Source organism: Mytilus galloprovincialis, chromosome 3, assembly GCF_965363235.1.
Source record: "Mytilus galloprovincialis chromosome 3, xbMytGall1.hap1.1, whole genome shotgun sequence".
Lineage (NCBI taxonomy): Eukaryota > Metazoa > Mollusca > Bivalvia > Mytilida > Mytilidae > Mytilus > Mytilus galloprovincialis.
In genome coordinates, this window is record NC_134840.1 from 1,122,561 (window position 1) to 1,146,204 (window position 23,644).

Sequence of the window (23,644 nt, forward strand, 5' to 3'; positions counted from 1 at the left end):
TACCTACGGTTTAAGGATACAGTCTACCTACGGTTTAAGGATACAGTTATCTACCTACGGTTTAAGGATACAGTTTATCTACCTACGGTTTAAGGATACAGTTATCTACCTACGGTTTAGGGGTACAGTTGTTATCTACCTACGGTTTAAGGATACAGTTATCAACCTACGGTTTAAGGATACAGTTTATCTACCTACGGTTTAAGGATACAGTTATCTACCTACGGTTTAGGGATACAGTTATCTACCTACGGTTTAAGGATACAGTTTATCTACCTTCAGTTTAAGGATACAGTTATCTACCTATGGTTTAAGGATACTGTTTATCTACCTACGGTTTAAGGATACAGTTTATCTACCATGGTTGACTGATTTGAACCCTGTCCTACGGTTTAAGGATACGGAAGCATTCAATGTTGTATGATATAAACCTGTTGGGGTATACCATGGTTGACTGATTTGAACCCTGTTCTACGGTTTAAGGATACGGAAGCATTCAATGTTGTATGATATAAACCTGTTGGGCTATACCATGGTTGACTGATTTGAACCCTGTTCTACGGTTTAAGGATACGGAAGCATTCAATGTTATTTGATATAAACCTGTTGGGCTATACCATGGTTGACTGATTTGAACCCTGTTCTACGGTTTAATGATACGGAAGCATTCAATGTTGTATGATATAAACCTGTTGGGCTATACCATGGTTGACTGATTTGAAACTCTGTGCTAATTTGACTGTTGGGGTATGTGTTGCTGAGCTGAACTGACTTGGAGGACTAAGCATATCTGGTGTAGGGTTTGTGTAAAAGGTCTTTGTTGAGTTGTGTTAATATTTAAATCTATTAGTATATCAAATAGAATGTTAGTGTCCTGACCAATAAGAATCAGTCTTTTTAACTTTTTTGTATCATATTGTTTCATCTACTTCTTGTCATACTTCTTGGTGTTTGGCAGGTTCAGTGAGGTTAATGTTTCTAGTTTCTCCATACGTTCACTGATCTCCATGTTTCTAGTTTCTCCATACGTTCACTGATCTCCATGTTTCTAGTTTCTCCATACGTTCACTGATCTCCATGTTTCCATTTTTTAGGTTGTTTTATTGGCTGTTCATGTAGCAGTAATTTAATGTCATTTGGACTATCTTCGTGTTGAAATGATGTATGTTGTTGATCATATGTTACTTATTATATTGAGCTAGTTCTGTTCCCAATTTCATTATTTGGTTTCATGTTTATGTTCTAAATTATCCGACTACATGGTATTGGTTTTCCTCATTGTTGAAGGCATTATGGTTATCTTTAATTGTTTAAACCCACTTTATTTGAAATTTGATGGACAGTTGTTAAAAATTGGCAGTCATACTATATCTCCTTATTTTTATTCTATCAACTACTCATACTCATACAGTTTACAACACATGAGTCGGTTTAACAAAAACACTAATGATTGAATTGTTCATGACTTACGATCAATCTTAATCATATTATTTTGTGTGAAACCGACTGCAGATTCTATAAAATTTTCATTTTTTTGGGGGTATCTAAATCCTATAAGTCAATATGAACATTGACTCCTCAGACATATCAAGTCTTTGTCCATATTTGTTCTACTCTTTAAATACTTCTCTTTTGCAAATTCTATTATGTTCAAAGGCTGCTATAAAGATTATAACTAATCACAAACTTTAAATAATGGTTGAAATAGACTTTATTTTTAAACTTCAATACAAAATAATGTATAGAAAACAAAACAATATAAATCTCATACACAATGAAGCGATTGTCTTCACTCCTACGGATGATTTATAAAATTCTCTTATAAAAAATCATAATATACATATTGTGATTAAGAAACTTCTACAAGGATTTCAAAATATACAAATATAGTAAGGATTTATTATAATATGCTTGTGTCTCTGTTCAAAGTACTTAAAACATAAAGATGGATACATAAACGGGGGACTAAAATGTAACACATAAAATACAAAGGAAAAATTAGTGAAAAATGTTTCATTTCAAGATGATCATAAAATGACAAAAGCAAAAATTTATAACCACTTGTTTGTGTTTGTGATTACTTATTTTGTGCATACATTGCTATAATTTATTTAAATTTTTTGGTAAAATTAGTCATTTCTTGAAAGATTTTCGAAATGAAAGCAAAAATATTTCAGAGCAGTTGGCAAATATGTGTTTGCTAATTTCTTTACCATTCTACATTATTTGACATTATTTCAGATAAAAAGTTAATTATCATCATAAGATTTACTGCATTAATCAATCTTAATATTAACGGCACACAATGCATGTCTAGTAAAACATTGATAGTACCTGATCAGCTTATATTCAGGTCAAAGGTGGAGAAAGCAAAAAAAATGATTTTTTTTTATTAATTTTAGTGTTCAATCATTGATTTAGTACTACATGTATTACTAAATAAATAAATGGACAAGTTATAAAACAATAGTACCATTTTATCATGACAATACATTAGATGGTATCATTGTGCACATCCATCTCTTTCAGGAAATAAACTCTTTTTCTCTTCTCCTTACTTTTAGAAGTAGTCAATTACGCTGTTTAAATTTCTATTCATTGGCTTTTAATAGATCTTGAAATTTTCAAAACATTTATAAAATATTTAAAATAACAAACCTTTTTGTAATTCAGGGGTTTCAATTTAATCAAAATATAATAATATTTTTTCTTCTTCAAATAAACTGAAGAGAAAGAAAAATATTTAAAAATGATCAATATATAAAAAGACCAAATAAAATATTTGTTTTTTTCAATGTGTGCATCAGACAAATTAATAAAAGTAAATGAAAAATATATGCAGGATTATAAAAAAAAATTGCTGGGGATTTGATCTCTCACACACAGACAATATAAATTAAGTATTACAATTTTAATGTTTTCCTATTAGATATATAAAGATAAGAATTTGTCATATTAATATTAAGAGGGGAAATACTTCATGAATGTAATCTCATGGGCGTGCTAAAAAATAATTACATTTAAATTATTGCTTGTAGAATGCACAATACTCAAACATGTTTAAACAGAAATTATTAAAGAAGAACTGTAAAAACTTATTATAATGCTTTAGGTTTACATCTCATAGTTAATAGATAGCAAATATTCAAAACATTACCATACCATACCAGTGTATAATAATAACACATTAGTTAATTATAAAATATGTATTTTCTAACAAAATTGGTGGTAACCAGTATGCAATAATGTTTGTGTTAAATAATATATATTGAATTGAATATATTGTGGTCAAGTCTACTGGTTAAGAGTTACTGTGTAATTTATCAACATTTTACATGTGGTCACTCGAAAAATAATTTTCTGACTCTACACACAATGTTATTTATTTAATTTCAGAGATTTCAGAGATTATCCATTCCAGATGTTGTTGACAAAATAGATATCTGTATGAAGCTCCATAATGACCCTCTAAACAAGAGATCACTTGTGTTACTGTTAAATACTTCTATTGTGAGGAAGACAACATTACAGCAGTATTCAATAGCTTAGAAAACCTATCTTCTTGACAAATAATTCACATTTTATACAAACAAACATAATAATTGTCCTTATTCAATGTCAAATTAAAACACAATATTGCAATTTCTATAATTTCAAGAAATGTCTACCTGCATTTCACGTCAAACAGCATGTGTTCAGAGAAAGTAGTCTATTATGTGTCTACCTGCATTTCACGTCAAACAGCATGTGTTCAGAGAAAGTAGTCTATACTATGTGTCTATGTAAGCTTAAGTTTTGGAGCAAAATAAACCAGTAATAACTAATTATTTATACCTATTGTACACTCAGTAGTAATAACTAATTATTTATACCTATTGTACACTCAGTAGTAAATACAGTCAATGTTAAGTCTAACTCAATCAATTGCAATCACCCTGTATCAGCCATCCCTGATGATATTGATATCAGTCACAGTGGCAAAGGCTTTCATGTATTTCGTCATGGAACACGAATATGAGTCTTCTTGAGGTATATTATAAAGTGTATAGGATATGGCTTTTTGTATATCACACTGTATCAACCCTCAACCAATATCATCCTTAGAACAGAGATTGTATTGGTGTCTCAGGCTGATAAGGGTGTGTTATATGATATTCATATGATATTTTTGATCTCTTTGTAAGTAATTTAATAGTAGTTCTACGCTAAGTAGATATCCAGACTTGTATATCATTGTCTGTTTTTAAAGTAGATATCCAGACTTGTAGATCATTGTCTGGTTGTTTTTCTACCGGTAAGCTGGTGTGGGAACAACCTTCCATTTGTTATCAGTTCTGGACATTACCTGAAAATGCATTCCACAACTGTATATTACAGAGTAACTACAAACAACAGTACATATCTATGTACAGAGATCTTTCTTTACACTGATTGCTTCATCATAAAATATAATAAAATAAAAGACAATGCATGTAAAATTTTGATTTACAGATGAATATGTTAACTTACATCTTTTGATTATTTCTGAAATATACATGTACATGTTAAGCCTAATTTCTAAAGGTTAGTTTATAATGGGAAGAAATTATGTACTTTATATATCTTCAATAATCCTTCAAAATTAGAACATTGGGGTAGCTTTCCTTATCACAACCTGTTTTGAGAAACATGTAACAGAGATAAGATTGAGTGTTTTTTTTTATGCTTAAAACTTTAGTAAACAAGGAATCTTAAATTAAGTAATATGCAACTCTGTTTTATTAATATCCCAAGAGTTATCTTTCTTACAACATTTTTATAAATGGAGTCATCTCTTTATTGTATATTAAGTTTTCGACACAACCTCCAGAATCAAGACAGTACTTCAAATAAATTACTGTAAATTAAAACAATTAAAGCTTCTATAGAATCTAACATAATTTACTACTCAGAGTAAAAAGACTACTTCTCACCAAACACAAATGTCCTTCATATACACCTAATCGTTATTTATTCCATTCCGGATAAGTTCTAAAATTACTCAACTTTTTCATCCAGCTGAAACTATCTGGGACCCTGTTTAAACAATGCACCATGCAAGATACTTTTTAATGAGACCTGTTTAAACTACCGTAAATACTTCATACAAAATATTTTTTTACTTAAATTTTAATTTCGAAAAAAAAAGTGGATCATTCTCTATCAAAGTTTTTTAATGGTCGCTTTCTAAAGTTTTTCCTCCCTCAGCTCACTACTGATGACCTCTATTTTTCGGCGGCATGACCCAAACAGGAAGTTGTGTAAATGACTGTTTTTCCCGGATTGGACTAAATAGCGATAAGGTGTATTATCAGAGGTATTTACTATAAAATAATGCTATCAAAAACAATCCCTCATTCACCATCAAGGGTAAATGAGGAAAATCAACACAAAGTTACAATACAAGCCAAACTATTCTTATTGTTCAAATGGTTTTTGATCACAACTTTTAATCTCTCTTTGTCTATTTATATAAAAATTTCAGAAAAAATATCACATATTTATATTATTTTAAGTAGAAAATATAAAAAAAATTATCTGGTTAAAATAATATTTAAAAATTGAGATTTAAAAACAATACAACCAATCATTGGCACAAAATAATAAATATTTTATAAATATATCAGTCTATATACATTATAAACAGTAAAAAAAGGATTTCCTGAAGTTTACAAGAAAGAAAGAATAGTGAAGAACACATCTTAATCTTCATTGGTAAGTAACTATGTGTAGGCACAATACATGTGAATATAAGAGGAGACAGCAACCCAGCAATAAAATACAAACAATAAAACATTAGTCTCTCACAATTGACAAGTGCCTAGACCATATACCATTAAATTGATGACAGACTTCACATCTGCCACTAAATTGATGACAGACTTCACATCTGCCACTAAATTGATGACAGACTTCACATCTGCCACTAAATTGATGATACACTTCACATCTGCCACTAAATTGATGACAGACTTCACATCTGCCACTAAACGGATGACAGACTTCACATGTTTTAATACTAAAAGTAGCACTATGAAGGGATAAAAAAACAAAATAAATAAGCTATATATTATATTCAAAATATGGATAATCCAATATTAAATATAAAATTAGTAAAGTTATCTAAAATAGGATCTTCACAGAGATTATTCATGAATGAAATCATTCACACTGACAAAACAAAACTTTTAAATAATCTTTTTCACAAAAAAACTAAAACTAGGCTGGATCAATTGTACCATACATTGTCTTTAAAGCTCTCTCACATTCAAAACACATATGATATATATAATGATAATATAACAAACTCAGATTAATGGAATTCATGTTATTATCATTCCAGAGTCTACAGACTACATCTTTTATAAAATATAAAAAATTTAAGAATCACAGATTTGATGGCCGCCATATTCACTCTTACATATAAATGGCAATCATTCGATTTATTTTCGGAAACCAGTTAACATTTTACAAAAATTTAGCATTCCTTATAAAATAAGCTCTTATTCGAACATAATGGTATTGGAACTTAAGATTAATTGACGCCGTGATAATATTTGTGTTTCTGATTACAAATTAGAAAATTCACAGGGACTTTTATTGTTTTTATAAAAACAAGAAAAACAATGTCCAATATAAATTTAAGTGCACATGTTTCTTAATTAATATTGTAAGCATAAGACCTAAATGGATGAGCCCAATGTTTTGTAGGCCAAGTTCTGTACGCATAAGACCTTTATGGATGAGCCCAATGTTTTTTCGGCAAGTTCTGAACAAAAGTCCAGATATTTTATGCCAAAAAATTGCAAAGTTCATACAAAAAATGGATTCAACTTAGAAAGGTCTTAAAACAGACGAAAATATTAAAAAATCATTAAAAATATCCTGTAAACATGGTATAAAGAGTAAAATCAGGTTGCCAGATAACAATATTATAACATTTCTTTTTGTCTGATATTAAAGATATTAAAGATATAAAATATCTTAACCTTCTTGACAACTGCAAGGGGACTCTGTACAGCTAATTAAAATAAATGAAGTGTTTGCATTAGAATCACTAGCTGTTTTGAATTTGAAAAGTGCTGACATCCATAAAAATATGCTTTAATTCCTATACCATCATTTCTTCTTTCAAATTTCTGCATTCTAAAAATTTGATGAGTAACTGAAAGCGTATTTTTCCAAAGACAACTAGTAAAGATCATCGATATTCTGTTTCTATTCCATAATCCTGATTGTCCTAATACAGGTCACAATATAAACTCTATATTGAGAATATCAATGAATAGTGTGCACATTGGAATACCAAAGAAATCCTTCAAAAAGTTGATGTCACAGAAAATTATAATTCCATTTGAATTGCCTAGATGTATGACCACTAACAATGGACACAAATGCTTGACCACTAACAATGGACATAGATGTATGACCACTTACAATGGACACAGATGTATGACCACTTATAATGGACATAATAAATTGCTGCCACTGTCCATATTATGCTATGAGTACCAGGCGAGATCAGAATTCTTGGAACGGTTCTATTTCAGCTTCTGTAGCCGCTGGTACGGAGTTAATGTCAGTCTCTGGATATTCATCAAAGTTCTTAGTATCACCAGCATGAGATAACTTAGGAACAACAGGGGGCTGAAATAACAAATAAGAGAGTTATATTCATCAAAGTTCTTAGTATCACCAGCATGAGATAACTTAGGAACAAAAGGGGGCTGAAAAAACAAATAAGAGAGTTATATTCATCAAAGTTCTTAGTATCACCAGCATGAGACAACTTAGGAAACAACCAGGGGCTGAAATAACAAATAAGAGAGTTATATTCATCAAAGTTCTTAGTGTCACCAGCATGAGATAACTTAGGAAACAACCAGGGGCTGAAATAACAAATAAGAGAGTTATATTCATCAAAGTTCTTAGTGTCACCAGCATGAGATAACTTAGGAAACAACCGGGGGCTGAAATAACAAATAAAAGAGTTATATTCATCAAAGTTCTTAGTATCACCAGCATGAGATAACTTAGGAACAAAAGGGGGCTGAAAAAACAAATAAGAGAGTTATATTCATCAAAGTTCTTAGTATCACCAGCATGAGACAACTTAGGAAACAACCAGGGGCTGAAATAACAAATAAGAGAGTTATATTCATCAAAGTTCTTAGTGTCACCAGCATGAGATAACTTAGGAAACAACCGGGGGCTGAAATAACAAATAAAAGAGTTATATTCATCAAAGTTCTTAGTATCACCAGCATGAGATAACATAGGAACAACAGGGAGATGAAATAACAAATAAGATAGTTATATTCATCAAGGTTCTTAGTGTCACCAGCATGAGAAAACTTAGGAACAACAGGGGGCTGAAATAACAAATAAGAGAGTTATATTCATCAAAGTAATTAGTGTCACCAGCATGAGATAACTAAGGAACAACAGGGGGCTGAAATAACAAATAAGAGAGTTATATTCATCAAAGTTCTTAGTATCACCAGCATGAGATAACTTAGGAACAACAGGGGGCGGAAATAACAAAATGGAGTTGTTATCAGATAGACTTTTTATATTTCATATGGCATTCAGTTTGTATTACAATATTAAAACTACCAACAACCTTCATATGGTTTCCCTGTACAAGTTGTTACATATCACAAAAGATGCAGACCTATTATATTAATATACGGTAAATTCACTCATTTTTTCAAGTTATTGGTTTTAATTAATTCAGATCTTGGTAAGGTTGCAGTATGAGCAGCATGATTTTTTTTATTTTCATTGTTTTCACAATTAAACTACATCCTCATTACGCTCTAACAACAATCCTGCTATGATTACACCACTGGGTCGATGCCACTGCTGGTGGACGTTTCGTCCCCGAGGGTATCACCAGCCCAGTAGTCAGCACTTCGGTGTTGACATGAATATCAATTATATGGTCCTGTTTATAAAACTTTGAATTTTTTGAAAAACTAAGGATTTTCTTACCCCCAGGAGTAGATTACCTTAGCCGTATTTGGCACAACTTTTTGGAATTTTGGGTCCTTAATGCTCTTCAACTTTGTATTTGTTTGGCTTTTTAACTGTTTTGATCTGAGCGTCACTGATGAGTCTTATGAAGACGGAACGTGCGTCTGGCGTATTAAATTATAATCCTGGTACACATTCTCACCACGCTTTTTCTACGATTATCATGATCCTACTACACTTATCACATTCTCATTACGACCATACCATAAGTTATCTGATTGCAACATGATGCAACATGTTGCATATTAATACTGTTCTATTCCTTCTATTTCTGAATAATACATAGATTTCTCTAGACAACACAGTCATGGCACCAAAATCTACCAGAACATGTGGGCGTGGTGTAGGGGTAGATGCAGAGGCAGAGGGAGATCTGATAGTAACCAATCCTAATACAGCAGAGATGTCGGAACGACTAATGTAAACTGAATCACAACCTTATGTTGGTCCATCAAACTTAAAATAAGGATGTTTCAGTGAATGATAGCAGGGATGTGTCAAGCATGGTTGAGCCGTTAGAGAAAAAGTACAAGTTGTTCTAATTACATACAGACAAACAAAACCTGGAGAGTTATTATATATTTTTTGTGAAAATGACAATGAGCATGATGGTTGTAGGATGAACATAGTCAGATCGTAAGAGCATGATGAGGACGGCATGGGCGTGCTAGAATCTTACTATTGTATTGAAGAGTGTGCAGTAAAGTTGGTAAAGTCTTAGTGGAAGCGTAGTCGGGTCGCAGTGAGAGCGTGGTGGTTGTAGAGAGCAGGTAATAACGACGCTGCGAGATAGTAGGGAAGTCCCTCCGAATAGAATCACGCTTTCAATACAATGGTACAGTGACCTTTGCAATCTTACCACATCCTTACTGCACTCTCACTATGCTTCTACTGCGACCTGATTTTGCCAAGACCGCACAATGATTGTTTTGAACATGTTCAAAGTAAGCCACGCTCATCATGATCTTAAAGACCTCACCACGACTGTGATACGACCTTACTGCGATCTACATGAATGCACTACGATCACCAAAATTTCAAACTCTTTCAAAATATATAATAAAAATAATGTGAGTATAATTCATTGTCACTATGAAGTTAGACTTAGGGCTTTCCTAATATAAATATATACTAAGAAAGATAGACAATCAGAAATTAAATCACAGCAAAATCAGCTGCTCAAGGCAAAAATGAAATATCATTGTAAATGAGTTAGTGTATAGTACATTTTTTTTCCATCTATCAGATTTTTATAAACAATGTTATTGCACTCACCGTTAATTTCCTGGCCACAACATCTTCCCAAACAATATTCTTAAACCATTTATGTCTTTTACAATCTTCTGTACCATTCTATTGAAGAAAAATACATTGTCATGGTATCCTTGTTACATTATGATCTTTTTAGATATTGTATTCAAATGAGTATACAGTATGCTGTTTTTTGTCTTAAAAATATCATGTCTGTAAGATGACTTTTTGGACTATTGTATTTAAATAAGTAAACAGTATATTGTTTTTTTTTGTCTTACAAATATTCTGTCTGTAAATGACAAATGTAAGGCCATTTTCTCCCTTGAATTCAAAATGTTTTTATAAATCTAAAAAAAAACCAAACCCTTAGGTGATCATTAGACAACAGTCTGTCAGAAATCTGTTTTTATTGCCTTTTATTGCTAACATCCACCTCATCTGGGTGGAAAGTTGTCTCATTGGTACTTCTTCATTTGAAAAGAAATTCAATAAACTCAATTCAGTTTTCTCTTTTGAATTGTTTTTCATTTGTCACTTTGAATAGGAGACATGAGAATTGCTCATTGTTGAAGGTAGAATAGTAAGCTGTAGTCGGTACTTTCTGTGTCATTTGGTACCCTGTGAAGAAATGTTGGAAATCACATATCCTCTTTTTTATATCAAACTTCCCATCATTTTGTGAATCGGTCATGCAAAATAAAATCCTGACAATATGGATTTTTTACCTTAAGGTAAACTGTAGGAAAATAACTGAGAACATAACCTTTAACTAGACAAATATAAAAAGAGAATTATAATACATTTGATTTTTACTTTACAGGACCAGATATCCCAAAGATATTTATTCCATATACATTATGATATTGTTAAGTATATACACCTACCTTCATATTACCCAGTCGCTTCGTTCTGTCTTGGACTAATAACTTCTTTATAAGATCTCTGTCAACAAATTAATATATCATATACTTAGTACTAATACAGAAGTTTTGTATATATAAAGAGGTTTTTTTCTCTTGTCTGTATCATCTACCCTGTATCGGCCCTCTGGACTAATATTGGTTTCTAATGGTAATGCAGCATTGAAGACAAAGAAATCTTAACATAAGGTTTCCTAGTCATATTTAAGAAATAGTTCATGCAGACTGTAGATTAGTTTGAAATGGTCTGATCCATTGTGTTTGAATTTCATCCCTAGTGTAAGTGGGGAATAAAAGAAATATTTTGTTTCAGATACTTTCTAATTACTACAAAGAAGCTTCTGTCCAAGTTCAGTCAAATTGTGTGAATGTTTGACAAAAAATTCTCAAAAAACTTTAACTATTGACTGAAAACAAATGTAAGGAAACTAATGCTGAAGACTCTATGGTTTCTATGTCCTTCCTTTGTGACTTTTGTTATGTACAGAAGAAACAAAAACATTGGAAAAAATGAAATTTATAACAGAAATAATTTTTGTATTTTTATCAGTTGCAATGCAGTGGTGGATCTAGAAATTTTCATAAGTGGGCCCACTGACTGCCTAAGGGGGGCTGATTCCATCACGCTTCAGTGATTCCCTATATAATCAATTAAATTTTTTCTGAAAAAGGGGGGGCCCGGGCCCCCCCCCCTAAATCCGCCTCTGCAATGCAAGATGAGTTAACAAAACTTGCTATGGCTTACTTGGCTACAGGGTCTAAATGTCTGGGCCATTCTATTTTTCCCTCCAAAATCTTCTCATAAATCTTGAAAGTATTTTCATCAAAGAATGGAGGATAACTACAATGAAAAGAAAGAAATATGATTATTAATATATCCTTTATAATTGTTAAATACAGTTGTCTCCATGTCCAACAATAGGAACTTAGTTGACACAGATAACAAAATACAAGTTTATAAACACATCCTCATGACAGCTTAATTCAAATCCTCCTTTGGCAATAAACAGACAAAAGTAAACTGTAACCTTCAAAATCAATCTTTAATTTTTATCTTGCAAAAATCTATGAACAAATAAACCTAGTTGGCCATTAACAAATAGGCCAAATTCTATAAGGTATAAAAGAGATCAGAGAAAACAAGCCTTTTGTTAGCCATTATAATGCTTTGATCTCACATATATCAGGTTTGCTATGGTTATACAATTATGCAAACAAGTCACAAGTTTTCATTTAATTTGTTAACCAGAGAAGTTCTTTTTTATAACCTCTATTTGACACCATAGATCAATTAATAATTGTTTTTATTATACCTCAGTTATCATTTTCTATATAAAATAAGTACACAATATTTTCACTATTTTGCAAATTACAAGCTTTGAACTATTGAACCGGTAAAAGATTTCCAATTATTGGACCTGGGTGAAACTATTTGACCGCAAGCGTCATTATATTTCGAGGAATTTTAAATGCAGCTACGCGATTGGAGGATTTTGAAAATAACGCGGGAGTAACAACGTCGTGTTTTACCTATTGTATCTAGTATAGGGTTGACACCAGTGCAAGACGTAGCCTTAGCATTTGAACATAACTATGAAGTAAACGTTATGGTTTTGTTTCTTCTTTTTAATATGACGGTAGTTGATTTACTAGTATCATCGCCATTTATTGTCTGTTGTCTTTTCTGATATAATAAAACACTTACTGACTGGATATTCGTGGAATAGTAAGTTTATTGTCCCTTGGATACAACTATTGCCCTCGGCTACATCTTAGGACAATAAACTTACATATCAAAGTCACATGTCCATTTAATAGCAATCTCTGGAATTGACCATGTTATTGATAAGATTGTATCCGGTAACAAATAAGAATGAAATATTGATACTTTATAACAATTCCATGCATTGTGTATTGTTTCCGAACTTTCTAATTTAAGAGATAACTGTATTGTATTTGAAGCTTTAAGGACGTCCATCAGTAGTTTTACTGTCGCAAATTTAATTTACCTGGCGACGTGTAGCAGAGACAGGGAAAGGGGTATTTGTGACAGTAAAACTACCGATGGACGTCTGCAAAGCTTCAAATAAAATACAGTTATCTCTATTCTAATGCAAAACAAGTTCATAATTAAATTTCAATCATTATTTCAGTGTAAAATCTTCATTAAAGAAAATTCCCTGAAAAGATGTTATCTTCTTTGGCCCCTACACTAGGTGACGTCATATGTATGCTTCCTGCGCCAAACATAAACACCGGGCATTTTCTGGCTTCTGTGCCGCTTCAGAATGTAATATTAATTGATAAAAACAAGAATTGTAGGTGCAGCATGTGAGTTTTTTGGCTTATTATTGCAGAAATTACATGTCAATACATTTAGTAATCAAAATGTTGGCTTCCTTAGTTACAGACAAGGACATAGAGAATTTTACGCTAAATGTCATCCAAACAGAACCATTGATACAAAATAATTGCATTAGAATTTCATTTATATACATTTTAATATGTTGGTAAGCAAATGTAAGAGCATTAGGCAACTAATGTTCTTTTATCAAAACTCTCTTACATATTAAGGATAAATCAATGAGGTTTATAACCTACACTGAAATATAAGTACTATATATATATATATACCAACCCTACAAGCATTTCATATATTAATATTCCTAAAGACCACCAGTCGACAGCCTTGTTATGTCCCCTTGACTGTATGATTTCAGGAGCAAGATATTCAGGTGTACCACACAATGTCCACGTTCTGGAAAATAAGATCACAGAATGTTTATTGTTATCTTATAAATATAAATTTATTAAAACATTGGTTTATTTACTTTCAATAGTACAAAAACAAAACCATGAAATCATGTCACAAGACAAAAGTTTTGTTTTAAAACAAAATAAATTCATGGATAACCATGATTAATATATATCTCCAATTATCTGTAGATGCAAATAATATGACATTTTTCATTTGATCTCAAAGAACTAAAAGATTGCTGTTCAGGGACAAAACATTTTTATTGATTGGGTTTTTAATCTATGAATTTTTAAAGAGCTTAGATGTCCTTATATTTTATTGATAATGTCAAAAAATGTGTGGAAATATGTTTTATCTTCCTGTAAAATAATATCTATTTTTCAAATTAGTTTTAATGTAAAAAATTTAGAATAAATCAGTAGATTAAATACAGAATGTTTGTTATAGCACTAAATAGTCTTTTGTCTTCATTAATCCTTGTCATAAACTGTTCTGTGAAAATGCACTCATATCTAACAAACTTGCATTCAATGGGTTATTTTAAAAATTTCCTATTATCCCTTAAGTATGGGGGATGTCATAGGACAAATTATTTTGTGAAGATAGAACATCACTTAATCATTGTCGTCAAATATGCATACAATATTTCCCCCTCCACGTTACATAAACAACTATCATTGTCGTCAATATGCATTCAATTTATCCCCCTCTAGTTACATAAACAACCATCCATCATATTAACTCCTAACTCAGCAGATTGTAACATGTATAGTGTTTTTATTTAGTCAATCAGATACACTATTTACCTGCTGGTTGTAATTAGTAGTTGGCAAAGTCATTAAGTTATTTCTTACTTACAGGTACAAAAGCTAAAGATAGTAAACAGACATTACTTAAACATTAATCAAGGCAGAGATGACACAACAATGACATTCTTCTTTCATCCTCATAGAATGTAAATAGTCTGAGATACCAGTAGTATGTCAATAGTCTGATAGGGCAAATGTGAACAATCCTTAATAGTTATCCCACAAGGACGTAAGATCACTAACACTGACACACCACGTCCTTGTGGGATAACTATTTTACATCCCAGCTGTTTTAGATTAGACAAAAAACCATTTACAGTTTAGAATGCCACAAAACCATTATAATATACTTTATATATTACTATAAATGATGAATACTCTTTATGACCCTCGAACTCGATGAGTAGATATCAAACAATGTCAACTCGCCCCACTTGCCAATCGGCCAACACTATATCGCCACTTTATAAAAAATTCGCCCCACTCTTGTTTACCGACTCGCCCCACTTTTGAAAAAGCGTAAAATCAAATTTAGCAATCAGTCTGACAACTCACTTATTAACGAGGAAGGTTTAAACCACACTGATTAAAGGTCTGCCAACTCCCCCCATTTATAAAAAGATCTTGCTTCCTTTAAGTATGTTAAATTACTGTTAGTTCGTATCCAGTCGTCCTGGTGTAGTGGTATGTGTCGTGGCTTGATATGCTAAAGGTCTGAGTTCGAATCTCAGCATATACACTGGATTTTTTCTACGTACATTTTGATAATCTTTTCCGTATAATTAATTATACGTTTTAAAGTGGATTTGACATTCCCGCCAAAATGTAATAGAACAAAGGAAAGCATGCATAACAAAGAAACTCAAACTGGGGTGATCTGGTAGGGGTGATGCGGCTCAAATCACCCCTGTTAGAACAAAGGAGCTGGGATGTAATCTTTATTACAAATAGTATGAGACAGGATCATCTTTGAAATCTAACAAGGCTTTCTGCAGACCTTTATCCTATCCTTATGGTTATATACTGAATCATCAATGTTTCTTAAAGTATAACCCTGATGATCAGGATTACTGTCAACTTCATTTAAGAAAAGACAAGGACTGTAAAATATTTGAAGTTCCATGAATAAATCAATAACTTCTAAAGAAATTTTCATATACTTCAGGTTATCTGTTCATTTTCTGAAGTAATTTACACAACAAAATCTCTAACAATAAGTTTGCTACAAATGAGCTACCAATTTATCAGGAAAGTACATTGTAGCTCCAAGTTTGCTACAAATGAGCTATTAATTTTTTAGGGAATTTGCTCCAAGTTTGTACAAATGAGCTATTAATTTTATCTGGGAAGTTGCTCCAAGTTTGCTACAAATGAGCTATTAATTTTATCAGGGAAGTTGCTTCAAGTTTGCTACAAATGAGCTATCAATTTTATTAGGGAAGTTGCCCTTAGTTTGCTACAAATGATGACCTATCACACTTTCAGGGAAGTAGCTTCATTTTTGCTACAAATGAGCTATCAATTTTATAAGGGAAGTAGCTTCATGTTTGCTACAAATGAGCTATCAATTTTATCAGGGAAGCTAGTAGCTTCAAGTTTGCTACAAATGAGCTATCAATTTTATCAGGGAAGCTAGTAGCTTCAAGTTTGCTACAAATGAGCTATCAATTTTATCAGAGAAGTAGCTTCAAGTTTGCTACAAATGAGCTATCAATTTTATCAGGGAAGCTAGTAGCTTCAAGTTTGCTACAAATGAGCTATCAATTTTATCAGAAAAGTAGCTTCAAGTCTATCAATTTTATCAGAGAAGTAGCTTCAAGTCTATCAATTTTATTGGGGAAGTAGCTTCAAGTCTATCAATTTTATTGGGGAAGTAGCTTCAAGTCTATCAATTTTATCGGGGAAGTAGCTTCAAGTTTGCTACAAATGAGCTATCTCATTAACAGGGAAACTGCTCAATGTTAGCTTCGAATAAGCTACGCGCTGCCTCATTAACAGTGAAGTTGCTCAAATCAAAGTTTGCTACAAATGAGCTATCATAATATCAGGGAAGTAGCTTCAAGTTAACTACAAATTATCAGGGAAGTTGCTCTAAGTTTGCCCGGTAAAACAATTTGTGGATTTTTTTAAATAAGTTTTTCTGTTGAAATATTTGAAGAGAATGAAAAGTGTATGGATGGAATTATTGGACATGGTTGTGTCCAATAAAATACATATGTTTAGCCTACTTCCTTTGTGATTTTTGGATTATTGTGGGTTGGTTTTCATTAAAATATTACTATTTTATGAATTGAGTCTTCAATCAATCTATGGGCAAAATTATTATCAGAACCACTCAGTAAAATCCTGAGAAAGGTGACTTGACAGGATGGTAACTCTGTGTCAATGAATAATAGAGTTGGTATATATTGAGTACACGAAGTCAGATTGTGAGTAATATCTGGTAAAATCTACTGTTAAATACATTAGACATGTTGGCATGAGTACAATGATCATTAATGTGTTGTCAGGTCAACAAGTACTGTATCCCTAATTAACTTATCTGTTCTCTATAAACTCTTATGTCTACTGGTTAGCTTGACTTGTCACATTAAATAATTAGGATTATGAAAATGGAAGATTGTCACATTTCATTAGAATTATGGAAATGGAAGATTGTCACATTTCATTAGAAATATGGAAATGGAAGTTTCAATTTATTATTGTCTATCTTAAAGAATTTTATTTTATAATTTGTGTAATGAGAAGTGTGCATGTATGTGTGTGTGTGTGTGGGAAAGGAACAATACCCAGACTAATACTATACATGTATATTCAGCATAAAATTTAAATCAATAAGTCCAACCCTTTGGAAATCTTCCTTGTTTCATTGTAAACTGTTTAAAGATTATAACCAATACAGTTTCTTGTGTTCTTTATAAACATTAGTTTATCAGCAAAATTCCTCAATGACAAAGGTGTTTAATATGGTCTCTATCATGGAAACATCACAAGCCGATCATTTCCAAATCATTTAAATCTTTTATAGTTATTATAAGGAGCAGTTTGTATTCAATAATTCAAGTGTATACATCGGGTATACATTTAAACACAATTTAAAAGGATTTTCAGGTCAAAAGAAAAATATATATAACAATATTTTGTCATGTTAATCCATTTCTTTTTTTAAGGTCGAAGTAATCCTAAATTTAAAGTAAGCCGATGCTTACTGACTTGATTAGTAAGAAATGTTGAATTTGTTGGTTTGTACTTAAATGATCCTGTTCATTCTATCTATTTAGTACATTCAATAATGACATACAATGTTGACACGGATATATATCTCAACAGTATGTAATTTTTGTAATAATATGCCAATACTTTAGCATGTAAGCTATAAAAAGTATTCAGATTTAATGAACCAACATGCAAATGCTTAAAGCAATAAAAAATTAAATATGATTCACATATCATGAGTGGTTCCCCTAAAACTGACCTCACCACAAACTTCTTCATGTTAACATTTGCACAAGTTTCAAAGTCAATTAATTGTCCAAGTGAGAGCACATCAATTCAATTTCCAATATATATTTCAAAGGAGCATAACTCTTTTAAAACTATTTGATCAACATTAATTTTCCAATTTGTATGAGAAATCTAGCAAAAGTTGTACATGCGAGAGTGCTTGCAGGACCGAATCATTGGACACTTGAACAGATGGATGGACACACAGGTGACTGGAATACTAGTATTCTAATGAACAGATGGATGGACAAACAGGTGACTGGAATACTAGTATTCTAATGTCCTCTGCAACACATCTCCCAGGGGACAATGAACCCTGCCTGAGGAACCGGGGTGATATAATAACCTCTCCCAGGGGACATTAATGAACCCTAACTGAGGAACTGGGTTGATATAATAACCTCTCCCAGGGGACAATGAACCCTGCCTGAGGAACCGGGGTGATATAATAACCTCTCCCAGGGGACATTAATGAACCCTAACTGAGGAACAGGGGTGATATAACAACCTCTCCCAGGGGACAATGAACCCTGCCTGAGGAACCGGGGTGATATAATAACCTCTCCCAGGGGACATTAATGAACCCTAACTGAGGAACAGGGGTGATATAACAACCTCTCCCAGGGGACAATGAACCCTGCCTGAGGAACCGGGGTGATATAATAACCTCTCCCAGGGGACATTAATGAACCCTAACTGAGGAACCGGGGTGATATAATAACCTCTCCCAGGGGACATTAATGAACCCTAACTGAGGAACAGGGGTGATATAATAACCTCTCCCAGGGGACAATGAACCCTGACTGAGGAACAAGGGTGATATATTAACCTCTCCCAGGGGACAATGAACCCTGACTGAGGAACTGGGGTGATATAATAACCTCTCCCAGGGGACAATGAACCCTGACTGAGGAACTGGGGTGATATAATAACCTCTCCCAGGGGACAATGAACCCTGACTGAGGAACTGGGGTGATATAATAACCTCTCCCAGGGGACAATGAACCCTGACTGAGGAACCGGGGTGATATAATAACCTCTCCCAGGGGACAATGAACCCTGACTGAGGAACTGGGGTGATATAATAACCTCTCCCAGGGGACAATGAACCCTGACTGAGGAACCGGGGTGATATAATAACCTCTCCCAGGGGACAATGAACCCTGACTGAGGAACTGGGGTGATATAATAACCTCTCCCAGGGGACAATGAACCCTGACTGAGGAACCGGGGTGATATAATAACCTCTCCCAGGGGACAATGAACCCTAACTGAGGAACCGGGGTGATATAATAACCTCTCCCAGGGGACAATGAACCCTGCCTGAGGAACAGGGGTGATATAATAACCTCTCCCAGGGGACAATGAACCCTGTTTGAGGAACCAGGGTGATATAATAACCTCTCCCAGGGGACAATGAACCCTGTTTGAGGAACCAGGGTGATATAATAACCTCTCCCAGGGGACAATGAACCCTGCCATAGGAACTGGGGTGATATAATAACCTCTCCCATGGGACAATGAACCCTGCCTGAGGAACAGGGGTGATATAATAACCTCTCCCAGGGGACAATGAACCCTGACTGAGGAACAGGGGTGATATAATAACCTCTCCCAGGGGACAATGAACCCTGACTGAGGAACCGGGGTGATATAATAACCTCTCCCATGGGACAATGAACCCTGCCTGAGGAACCGGGGTGATATAATAACCTCTCCCAGGGGACAATGAACCCTGACTGAGGAACCGGGGTGATATAATAACCTCTCCCAGGGGACAATGAACTCTGACTGAGGAACTGGGGTGATATAATAACCTCTCCCAGGGGACAATGAACCCTGCCTGAGGAACAGGGGTGATATAATAACCTCTCCCAGGGGACAATGAACCCTGACTGAGGAACTGGGGTGATATAATAACCTCTCCCAGGGGACAATGAACCCTGACTGAGGAACCGGGGTGATATAATAACCTCTCCCAGGGGACAATGAACCCTGACTGTGGAACAGGGGTGATATAATAACCTCTCCCAGGGGACAATGAACCCTGACTGAGGAACTGGGGTGATATAATAACCTCTCCCATGGGACAATGAACCCTGACTGAGGAACAGGGGTGATATAATAACCTCTCCTAGGGGACAATGAATCCCGACTGTGGAACAGGGGTGATATAATAACCTCTCCCAGGGGACAATGAACCCTAACTGAGGAACCGGGGTGATATAATAACCTCTCCCAGGGGACAATGAACCCTGACTGAGGAACAGGGGTGATATAATAACCTCTCCTAGGGGACAATGAATCCCGACTGTGGAACAGGGGTGATATAATAACCTCTCCCAGGGGACAATGAACCCTAACTGAGGAACCGGGGTGATATAATAACCTCTCCCAGGGGACAATGAACCTGACTGAGGAACCGGGGTGATATAATAACCTCTCCCAGGGGACAATGAACCCTGACTGAGGAACCGGGGTGATATAATAACCTGGAGATGTGTTAATTTTAATATCATTCTCTAACCATTTATAGTGGTTCCCATAAAACTCACCTAATCACAAGCTTTAACATATAAACAAATTTAAGTCATTTTAGAGATAACTTTAATGTATTTGAAGCTTGGCCTAAGTTAAAAGTGGGTTTTACTGTCACAAACTGAGTTTACTTCTTTTTAACATTGACACACTTATAACTGAAAGAATGAAAGAGGGTAATATTAAGTAGCCTATGACGACAGACAAGTCTTTACAAGTACATGTAACCTTTGGGTTATATAACTGATTCTTAAGATGGAACACTGGTTCTGTAACAATGTGTAAGGAAGTATATGTAATTGCTGCACTCCACATAACAAATCAGTTCTAAACATTTGAACTGTGGGATGTGAAGCATAGCTATAAAATGAATGTAATACATAGATGTACGTAGGTTTGGCTGATATCCTAGTATTATCATTCTAACATTTAATCATTATTGGGACTGTAAAAATCATTTGTGATGACATCAAGTGAAACATCATATAATCAAGGGATATATACAGATACTGCACATGTATATTTTGATTCTGATTTGAAAACATTCCCCTCGTCTGATAAATCATTGGTCATAATTATAATAGGTTATATCATGTTTAGATTTCTATCAATTGAAAGCACTATAGGATTGACATAACACTAGATATGTATATTTTTGCTGATGTTTATTTTTTTGGTTTGGTTTACTTGTCAAACTGAATAATGATACTTTATCTACCAACAATAGGTATCAAAGGTACCAGAATTATAATTTTATACACACACACGCGTTTCAGGAGGCTCGTTGGTATAAAATTTTCAGAAAAAAATTAAACATTAATTTTTCATTACAAACTTTATTTATTACATTAAGTAGTTGTTACTTTATCATATGTTACAAAATTCATTCCAAAAATTTTATTCCTGTTGGCCCCAGGTGACTTTTGAAATGTATATATCATTGCAAAAGCTCCAAATTATCTCCCTTTGGTTCAAAAATGCCATTTTTTGGCATTCAAATTGAAATATCTTTTTTAACTCATCGGTGACCTATATTTTTTTATTGTTGTTTTTGAATAAGCTGTACATAAACTTAATAATTGTAAAATTTAAGCAATTTCTGTAATTTAGTTTTTTTTTATTTCGATATTACCGCTATTTCTCCTATTAGTTCAACAGAAAAAAAGGACATTAACAAAAATGTATGCTTCTTTCGAAGGCAGATTGTGAGCATAAATGATCGGTGACCCCATTGGTTTATTTCATTTTTCTATTAAGTAAAAGATAAAGTTCATTTATAGAAAAATAGAGAGAATCCTACATTGAATAAAAAATTTTGAGCCCCCTTAACAAACTATACAACTATGATAAATATATTGTTTTTGTTTCTATTGAAACTTTTCTAGGATGCTTGTTACTGTTGTCTTTAAATCAGTTGAGTTTTTGTACATTTGTGGGGTATTTAAATGGAATCTAGTAGGATACACAAACATCTTATTCAAATTTGGAATTGTAATTTCTACCGTAGGAACTGCTTCGTCTCATGGTATCATGCTGGCTAAACTAAGGATTTGAAAATTGGTATTTGCTGCTTCTCTGATTTAGCATTCGTCATTCAGGCATTAGAGCAATGAGTAAGACAGTTGCTCAAAATTAGAATAATCTGTCTAGGTAGGGTGACATGTTAGAATAATCTGTCTAGGTAGGGTGACATGTTTAAATGCAGACTTTTTAGCAAGCACATTTTAATTACAACTCTGCATGTCAGTCAAATGTAATAGCAAGGTTTATATGAAATTCATATCCATTAACATTTTTTGTCCTGGATTGGATAAACAAAAACATAAAAACACAAATAGTTGGTAAACATTGTAAATTAGGGACAATTACTCCTTGAAGGAGTTGACTGCAGATTTCTATCAAGTTGACTCATTTGTAGATACATGTATAGTTTTGATGATAGTTTTTGCTTCAAAGTTTCTTGTTATCTTTTATTGTTCTAGATAATAGGTGAAAACGAACTACATGTACATTTGCAAAATAGTCATTCAATTTTAGTTAAAATAGTTATCAAAGGTACCAGGATTATAAGTTAATACACCAGATGTGTGTTTCCTCTACATAAGATTCATCGGTGATGCTCAGATCAAAAAAGTTATAAAGGCAAACAAGTACAAATTCGAAGAGCATTTAGGAACAAAAATTCCCAAAAAAGTTATGCCAATACATTTTACTCTTAGTGTTCTATTTTTAGCCATTATTATGTTGGCCATGTTGGTAACTAATCTGGACAGATTATCAGACACATTTTTTAACAACATGTAATTACCCCAATGAAGATTGCTGTCAAATTCAGGTAAAATAATTCCTTTAGTTTCAGGAAAGAGTTTTTGAACAATAAATGTTTACGACAGACCACTATGAAGCATTTATGCCAAATAATGAAAAAAGGTCACTTAACATGACATGCTCGACAAAATTGAATTTTAATAAATGAAGAACTGAAATTAAATCATACTAAGATAATAAAAAAAATAATAAACTTGTTTCGGAAAGTATAAATAGAATAAGGATGTCACGGTGAACACTGATTTCAATCCAGAAAACAATGAGTCTTAAATCTGACAATTTTAGAGTGCCCCATTAATTCCTATTTGACCAACGACATAACTGAAAGTTGGGTACATTGGCTTAAAGTTATGTGCATTTAATATTTAATTGGCCATTTCAGTATTTGAAGGATTACAAATAATTTCATTCTTTAACAACCTTATACTTTTTGGATCTTAGACTTCTAGTTATAAAATGTGGTCGACAGAATCACAGGC

At 33.2% G+C, this 23,644-nt stretch overlaps 1 protein-coding gene across 2 annotated transcripts in view; it reads right to left on the minus strand.

Moving 5' to 3' along the window:
• Positions 1–1,693: 1,693 nt before the first annotated feature.
• Positions 1,694–23,644, minus strand: part of LOC143066904 (cAMP-dependent protein kinase catalytic subunit 3-like) — a 35,448-nt gene continuing 13,497 nt past the window's right edge. Inside the window, exons 4-9 of one of the 2 annotated variants that reach the window (XR_012975777.1) lie at positions 13,867–13,986; positions 11,974–12,069; positions 11,193–11,250; positions 10,330–10,407; positions 3,873–7,665; positions 1,694–3,834 (exon numbers count right to left, since the gene is read on the minus strand). Coding sequence is in view for 1 of the 2 variants with exons in the window: in XM_076239736.1 (XP_076095851.1) it covers positions 7,540–7,665; positions 10,330–10,407; positions 11,193–11,250; positions 11,974–12,069; positions 13,867–13,986 (478 nt within the window). In the remaining variant the exon portion in view is untranslated. Of the gene's footprint in view, positions 7,666–10,329; positions 10,408–11,192; positions 11,251–11,973; positions 12,070–13,866; positions 13,987–23,644 lie in introns of both variants that reach the window. The other variant, XM_076239736.1, reaches the window with a different exon arrangement.